The sequence below is a fragment of the Octopus bimaculoides genome, chromosome 24 (assembly GCF_001194135.2).
Source record: "Octopus bimaculoides isolate UCB-OBI-ISO-001 chromosome 24, ASM119413v2, whole genome shotgun sequence".
Taxonomy (NCBI): domain Eukaryota; kingdom Metazoa; phylum Mollusca; class Cephalopoda; order Octopoda; family Octopodidae; genus Octopus; species Octopus bimaculoides.
The window spans coordinates 32,804,930-32,813,017 of record NC_069004.1 but is presented as its reverse complement, the minus strand read 5'-3'; the positions used below and the strand labels follow the sequence as shown (position 1 = coordinate 32,813,017).

Here is an 8,088-nt window from a genome sequence, read left to right as displayed (position 1 = left end):
GCTACTTATTAGGCCGAAGATACCTTAGTTAAACGAAGATTATACTGTCGTCAAGGGATCCCACTGTTCACATCTCCCAAAGCCACACTCACAAGGCACTGGTCAGCCCTGGGCTGAAGTGGAAGACACTTGTTCATGGTGCATTTTTATCAAAGCAAATCGTGCAGATATAAAAAATTATAGAAGTGATTTTAAATTCTCAATCGCAGAATAATGCTAATAATATAGCCGGAACAGGATAAACTATCCCTATTTTGCAGAGAAAAGTGTAGGTGGCTAGCTGTGGACATCTCAACGCTTCTAAAAGCAAACTTAGTTTATTTACGTTTGTCGTAATTTGAATTTAACATAAAAAATTGTATAATTTAAAATAGAATACAATCTATAATCTTTAATTAAACTAATATTATGTCTTCCATTCAAAATGTTTAAGACTAAGAAGAAAATAAATGTATTTTAGCTTTTGCGGTTCCTAATTCAAATCGGTTTTTTGATTGTGTTGTTTTATGTGGAGTTTTACTGGACATAACTATTATACGCCGTTAAATGAAACCTAAAAGTGACAAAGAGCGGCCAGAAGACGGATAAGAATTGAGGACTGTAATTGTGAGGATATTCTAAAAAAAAGAATTTCAAGAAAATTAAATAAAGCTGTAAGTTTAATAAAGTTTATACATATTTAAACGAAAATGTTCCCGCCACCCACAATATGTACACATAAAACTCTTCCTGTTTGGTACACAAAGATGATCTAATTACGATAAAGTTTTAAAGAAACAACAAAACGATAGTCTGGAGAAAAGATTAACTCACGTTAAAGATTTGTGTCGAAGTTAGGAAAGTTCCCGTGAGTTAAAAATTATACACATTTATTTCGAAATACTAATTTGGCGCGCTGTGACGTCACGAGAATTAGGAAATTGTTGTGAAGAGTGTGGAGTTAATGTCAGTTATCTCCCTTTAAATAGGTTTTTTTTTTTTTTTTTTGGCTGGATATTTCCGGAAAGGAATGCTTTTATTCAGAGGGAATTAACTTCAAGTTACACCGTCCCACACCGATGCAACCGTGATGGCGGCAAACTCAAAAAGTAAGTGAATAACAATTTATTTCATTACAGATATATGTGTACAGGGAGATATTACGGGCGATCTTTCGATACTAGTCCACCACAACTTCCGGTCGTTGCGCGCACGCATACTGATTACACGATCGTATTGTGAAAATATGAAAAGACGGCGATCTTTCGATACTTATAAAAGATATCATAAAATAGTAATTAACTCAATTTCATTAATTTTAATAAACACAGATTTCTTCATTGGCTAAACATAAACGTATGCAATTTTCGAATGTCTGCAAAAACTCTAAGGTGTGTTTTATGCCTGTAAAATATGCCAGAGTCAATAAAATAAGTACCAGTTATACACTGGAGGTATTGATCTAATTGACTGGCCCCCTTCTGAACCTTCTGGCATTGTAGCAAAATTTGAAACTAATCTTAATGTTTGTTACTATTCCATAGTCTCTATGTTGTCTGCAAGTTCTTTAAATGTTATTGAACAGCAAATCCCGTTTCTTTGCAGAGGATATTTTCAGCTTCTTCAGTGAAGCAGACAAAATTGAGGCCGAAAGTCCTTTGGTCCTGGAGCAGAAATGCTTGCAAAAGCTGCAGAAACAGTTGGTAGATCTTTATCAGAAATGTGAAGAGAAACGGCTGGAATTGGCAAGGCATATTGAAGAAGTAAGTTGAATTTATCCTTCCATGGCCATCTCTACTCATCCCACTACCTTAACTCATAGTCATTATTTTTCTTTTGTTTTAGTGATGTTTTTTTTCTTTGTTTTTATTAGTAGCTTAGTCTTGGGTGGGAGAGCAGACTTGTAACTCTTTGTTATGGGGTCCCCCCGAGACTGGAGCGGGTGGGTGTTCATAGTAAATGGAGGCGGTGGAGACCAAAAGTCATGAATTCCAGCTGTAGGAAGCAATCCTCATCATTGCTTGATCATCTATTTTACCATTCTTCCATGGGTCAGATGCAGTTTCTTGAAGCAGATATTCTCTAACCAAACTCTCTTCCTGCCACCAAGTTTTGCCCCTTTCCAAACAAGATCGTATTTCCCCTGGACCTACAAACACAAACAGCTCAATAGCTGGGTGCGTTTTCATAGATGACTGCAAAGAAATAACACAAATTTTGTATGAATGGCACCATGCAGTGGGACTGAACCCAGAACCATGTGGTTGGGAAGCAAACTTCTTAATCACACATTCAGCCCTGCACTATGTTGTATTGTAACAGTCTATATCATTCCCTCTGCCTTCAAATTTGTGGCTCTGTGCTTCATGAGGCAGCCAAGTGCCACAGAACATCTGATAAAATTTTTTGCTGTGTCTACTTTGCATATCTTTTATTTTTACTTGTTTCAGTCATTAGACTGTGGCCATACATATATATATATATATATATATATATATATACCTATAAGATGTATTAATGAGGGTAGAAATTGATATTAATCAATTAAAACCAGTGGTCTAGCATATTAAAAAAATCCGAAGATTAAAATTATATTACATACAAAAATAAGAGGAATGACCAGCAAAAGTGGACTCCTATATGCTAGAAATAGATGCCGAATCATCTAACCACGAAAAAAATATATGTTCTCAGTAAAAATTCAGCGACACAACAGACTGTAAAAGAGCAAGACAAATGAAAAAATGCTAAATAAAAAAAACGATTAACCTACGTACCATGGTTTCACCTGTTAAAATTTACATAAGTAAATATCTACAGGATCGTTAGCATAGTCCGTCGATTTTACAGTCTGTTGTGTCGCTGAATTTTTACTGAGAACATATATTTTTTTCGTGGTTAGATGATTCGGCATCTATTTCTAGCATATAGGAGTCCACTTTTGCTGGTCATTCCTCTTATTTTTGTATATATATATATATACCTATATATACATGTATGAATATATATATACACATATATAAACATGACAGGTTTCTGTCAGTTTCCGTCTACAAAATCCACTCACAAGGCTTTGGTTGGCCTGAGCCAATAATAGAAGACACTTGCTCGAGGTGCCACACAGTGGGAGTGAACTCAGAACCACGTGTTTGGGAAGCAAGCTTCTTACCAACACCCATGCTACTACCTATCTTTATATTCTGAGTTCAAATCCCAGGTAAGTTTTATGAGTTCAGGAGTTTCCCGTCCAAAAGGTGTCTTATTTGTTTATTTCAGTGGTATCCCAAGTCCCATGATCTTGACTCCAGTAAGATGTCCATGTTGACCTTTGACCACCAGAGGGATGTTTGCAATAGCACTCTCTGCACTTATGAGTTATTGGGTAAGTACGTTTCTTTATTCTTTGTTTCAGTGATTGGACTGTGGCCATGCTGGTGCACTGCTTAGAAGTGTTAAACAAATTGACCCCAGCACTAATTTTTTTAAAGTCTGATGCTTATTTTGTTGGTTACCTTTTGTTGAACTGTTAAGTTGTGGGGATGTAAACAAACCAACATCTGTTAAACAATAGGGGGACAAACATAAAGGCACTCATATACACACACTTATGTATGACTGACTTCCACACAGTTTCCGTGTACCAAATTCACTCTCATGGGGTTGATCAGCCCAGGGCTAAAGTAAAGATTTGCCCAAGTTGCCACACAGTTGGATTGAACCTGAAACCACTTTGGTTGTGAAGTGAGCTTCTTAACCACACAGTCACGCCTGTACTCAATAGGGATTCTTCTTTTATATATGGGCTGGTTTTAATCTGGAGGAAGGAGATAGGTTGTCCCATGTTGGTGAGATTGATATGGTTTATGTTCAGTCTGAAAATCTGTAAGTTGACCCTTGCTGAAAAGAAATGTGAATGGGAAGGTTGATATTCTGGAGAAGATTGATTGCACCATAGTGGGGGAAGGCAAGATACAGAGGGGACACAGCCCTGATTGAGTCGATCGATAATCAAAAGTATTCTAGCTGTGACCATTTCATCTCTTTTCTGTGTACAGGGAAGTCTGATTTGAGAGAGATTTGGCTGTTGTTTCTAGCAGGTAAAGTTGGTAATGCTTAGTATCTGTAGCAATGTTTAAAGGTCTGAGTTGTTCAATTTCAAAGGGAGAGATTTGGTGTTTCCTTGATGGTTGTGTCTTTTATTGGTGTCAGAGGAGGGGGTCCAGATTGGCAGGACTTCTTTGGAGGATGTTTCTGAGGTGGGTTTCCGAGGAGGTGTTCAGGTTGCATGACAGGGTGGGACGTTTGGGTATGGAAGGTGGGAGAGGGATGAAGGGTCATATTGTCTGTAAATAGATTGTTAAAGGACTGGTAGAAGAGTTAAGGGACGTTAACGATCCTTGGTGTATCCTTCTGGAATTGCTAGTGTGGCCGAAAGAGAGTCCTAACAACACATTGCAATGTCGCAGACAGACAAGAAGCTTTCTATTTCAAGAGATGGGAGAATGATGGCATCCATGGGTGGGCAACATAGCCAAGTTCTCATGCCAGACACAGTTGAATGGTTTGTTGATGCCAAATACAATGACATTGGTTTTGCTAAACTTTTGAAGAGCCATAAACCACAGAGTAGATTCCTGGTTATTCCAGGAACTACAGTGAGTAGATCTCTGGTTTTGCTAAACCTCTGAAGGAGCAAGGGCCTCAGAGAATAGATCCCTAGTTATGCAAAACTTCTGAAGGACCACAGTGAATAGATCTTTATGAATCTAATCCTCTGGAAACCACTGAGGGGTGAAGACAGACCCCAAAAGGAAAGTATTTCTTCAGGATTCCACATTTCCAAACATTCTGCTTTATGTTGCAACTCTTGAAATTAACCATTCTGATGTTGGTTCCATGGTTTCTTTCCATGTTTCTTCTCTTGCTCTGTTATCAGGTCTTAAAGTAACAAACAGCACAGACAGTGATGTCCACATACAGTTCCAGATGACCCAAAATGGAAAGTTCTACCACAACTATTTCATTGAAATTTCTCAGAGTCCCAATGGTCTTGAGACCAAGAAATACAATTTGCTGCCATTTATTCCTGTTGAGAAGATTCTAAGCAAACACAAGAAACTCTCCAAACAATCCACCCATGCCATCATCACAGAAATCTCTGATTATTTTCATGCCTTCAATGTCAGAGACATTGCAATTCAAACGGCTTTGGTAAGGCATTTTATTTCCATCCTTAATTGGTGTCTACTATTCTTAATGCTATTCTGTTTCCCTCTTCTCTTCCTCCTATTCGTGTCGTCTTTCGGGGGTTGATAAAATAAGTACCAGTTGAACACTGGGGTCGATGTAATCAACTTATCCTCTCTCCCGAAGTTGCTGGCCTTGTGCCAGAATTTGAAACCATTATTATTATTGTTATTTATTATTAAGACAGCAAGCTGGCAGAATTGTTAGCACGCAGGGCTTAGTGGCATTTCTGTCTTCGTGTTCTGAGTTCAAATTCCACCGAGGTCAACTTTGCCTTTTATCCTTTCAGGGTCAATAAAATAAGTACCACTTGAGTACTGGGGTCAATGAAATCGACTTATCCCTTCTCCTGAAATTTCTGGTCTTGTGTTAAAATTTGAAATCATCATCATCATCATCATTTTTATTATTATTATTATTAAGGCAGCGAGCTTGCAGAATTGTTAGCACACTGGACAGACTGCTCAGTTGCATTCCTTCTGTTTTTATGTTCTGAGTTCAAATTCCACTGAGGGTGACTTTGCCCTTCATCTTTTCAGGGTCAATAAAATAAGTGGGCAGCAAGTGTTTTTTTTTTTATAACACTGGTCCAACCAAAGATTTGGTTGTTGGAAACTGAAAGAAGCTTCTTACCTATGCAGTCACACCAACACCATTCTATTTCTCTTCCATTCTGTCATTTTTCCTTGCCTCTTGTTATACTCCATGCCATACCATTCCATTGTATTCCTTTCTGTTCTGTTCTTGATTTCCAGACCTTGTGCAAAGACAATCTGTTAGACAGTATCCAGTATTCGGTGGCTCGAGACATGATATCTTTTGTTCTGTTCAAGGAAAATCTTTCAGTTGAATGTAGTCTCTCCTACATGAATCTTTTGGCTGTACGTCCAGATGAAATATCCGTTCAATGTTTTGACATCAGTGAGTAGATCTCTTAACTTTTTAATCATGACTCTATTGAAATAAACTTTGATTATAACACTTTATCCATTAAATAGTGCGGAACCAGGCAGTGATTCTCATGGCTTCTGATCTTAACTGGACATGTTTTGTCTTGGTATAAAAGATGGGCGACAGCAAATATTCTGCTCAATACCACAGATTTGCTTGACCACAACCAGTTGAGCATGTCTCTTGGTGGCTGACGATATGTGCATCTCTGATCATGAGCAGAAGTAGTGGGGGAGCATCATAGCCATGTGTTGAGAAGGATTCTTTGGGGTTTGAATAATTCACCCCTTGAAACATGGGTGTTCTGGCATGGTTTTTACGGTTGGGTTCCCTTCTTAACACCAACCACACTGTAGAGTGGGCCAAGTGCTTTTTCTATGGCACTCGCACAGGCATGTTCAGTTTTGGTGTGGTTTTTACAGCTGGATGCCCTTCCAAATGCTGATCATGTTAGGTTAACTTTAAGGCCCTTTGATTCCAGGTTTTGCATCCATACTTGGAATTTCTTCTCCAATTCTGCTACAGATATTGTATTGATATATATGTATGTATGTCTGTGTATATATGTATGTGTGTGTATGTATGTATATATATTTCGTGATTGAATTTGGTAGGCGGAAGTTACTGCCGTGTGTGTATGTGCTTGTGCCTCTCTCCGTGAGAGTGAGAGGGGGATATATATATATATATATAATATATATACTATTTTTTATCTTTCAGGTAAGATTTACTCGAAACAGTGGCTGACTGAATTTCAAGAGTTCAGTGGGATGTCCCTTGCCAAACTTAGCTTACCGGAAGCAATCTGTTCCATTCTGAGCTCAGTCGATGTCTCCAACACCAATATGCTCCAGGGTGAAAGTAATGAGACCAGCTCTGGTTAAGTTCATGAACCAAGAATTCTGACTCTTTCACATTCTTGATTGTATTTGATGCAATTCTTCAGAAAAAGGTCACTGCATTGAGGAATGCATTTTGTTGTCTTCACATGTGGTCTAACTTAGCATTTGAAACTTCAACATGAAACATGTTACCTCAAATTTGTGTTTATATGTGTATGGCTGTGTCATTGTATAGCTATGTGTGTGTGTGTGTATATGGCTGTGTTTTGTTTTGTGTGTGGCTGTGTGTTTGTGTTTACGGCTGTGTGTGTAGGTATTAATGCATGTGTATGTGTGCCTTCTTTGTCACCAACCCTCACCTGTCTCCAATCAAGGTGAATATTTCCTCATGGCCAGACATTGGTATTCATGGAAGACTGGAAACGAACATCATTTGTATGAGAGTGGACTCGTTTACGACCATCATGTGATGTCTAGACAAAGATACATACAAACCCACATGCATCTACACGTATATATATATATATATATATATATATATACACACACAACGGGCTTCTTTCAGTTTCTGTAGACCAAGTCCATTCTTGGTTAGCCAAAGGCTGTGGTACAAGACACTTGTTCAAGTCCCTGCATGAAGTCACACTGTTTGGAAAACTCGACTCTTGATAATCACTAAAGCATCCAAGGACATGTACAGAATGGAGCAACTCCAAACAATATACCAGGAACATTCCACCCGGATGTTCAATGGGAAGGCCACCCAAGCCCCACTGCTATTTATCAAATGCCTGCTTGAGAAAGTAAATAAAAAGAAATTTTCTTTTCAGTTTTCTTATTTTGTTTTTCGAATTAATGTTTTTTTTATTTTTGTTCCTTTTATCTTTCTTACTAATTTCTCTTCCATTTTAATATTAATAATAAGGCTTATTTATTTGAGCTACAGTTGATGTTGTTTAACCCTAGGTCATCACTGATTGAGTAGACCTATGGTACGGTTGTAGTTGATCAAATAACTTTGTTATACAGAAAGTGTGTGATGTGGATATGTGTATGCGTGCACATGTCT

The 8,088-nt window shown here is 38.0% G+C and overlaps 2 protein-coding genes across 2 annotated transcripts in view; one reads left to right on the top strand and one right to left on the bottom strand.

Moving 5' to 3' along the window:
* Positions 1 to 899, bottom strand: part of LOC106877317 (Fanconi anemia group D2 protein) — a 43,714-nt gene extending 42,815 nt beyond the window's left edge. The window contains exon 1 of the mRNA XM_014926184.2: positions 814 to 899. The gene's annotated coding sequence lies outside the window, so the exon portion shown is untranslated. The remainder of the gene's footprint in view (positions 1 to 813) is intronic.
* A 53-nt stretch (positions 900 to 952) lies between these two features.
* LOC106877322 (uncharacterized) lies at positions 953 to 7,857 on the top strand. The gene is made up of 6 exons (XM_014926196.2): positions 953 to 1,088; positions 1,585 to 1,742; positions 3,256 to 3,361; positions 4,916 to 5,190; positions 5,982 to 6,147; positions 6,898 to 7,857. The coding sequence occupies exons 1-6, from the start codon at positions 1,070 to 1,072 to the stop codon at positions 7,059 to 7,061; spliced, it is 888 nt and encodes a 295-aa protein (XP_014781682.1). The 5' UTR covers positions 953 to 1,069; the 3' UTR covers positions 7,062 to 7,857.
* Positions 7,858 to 8,088: the final 231 nt, after the last annotated feature.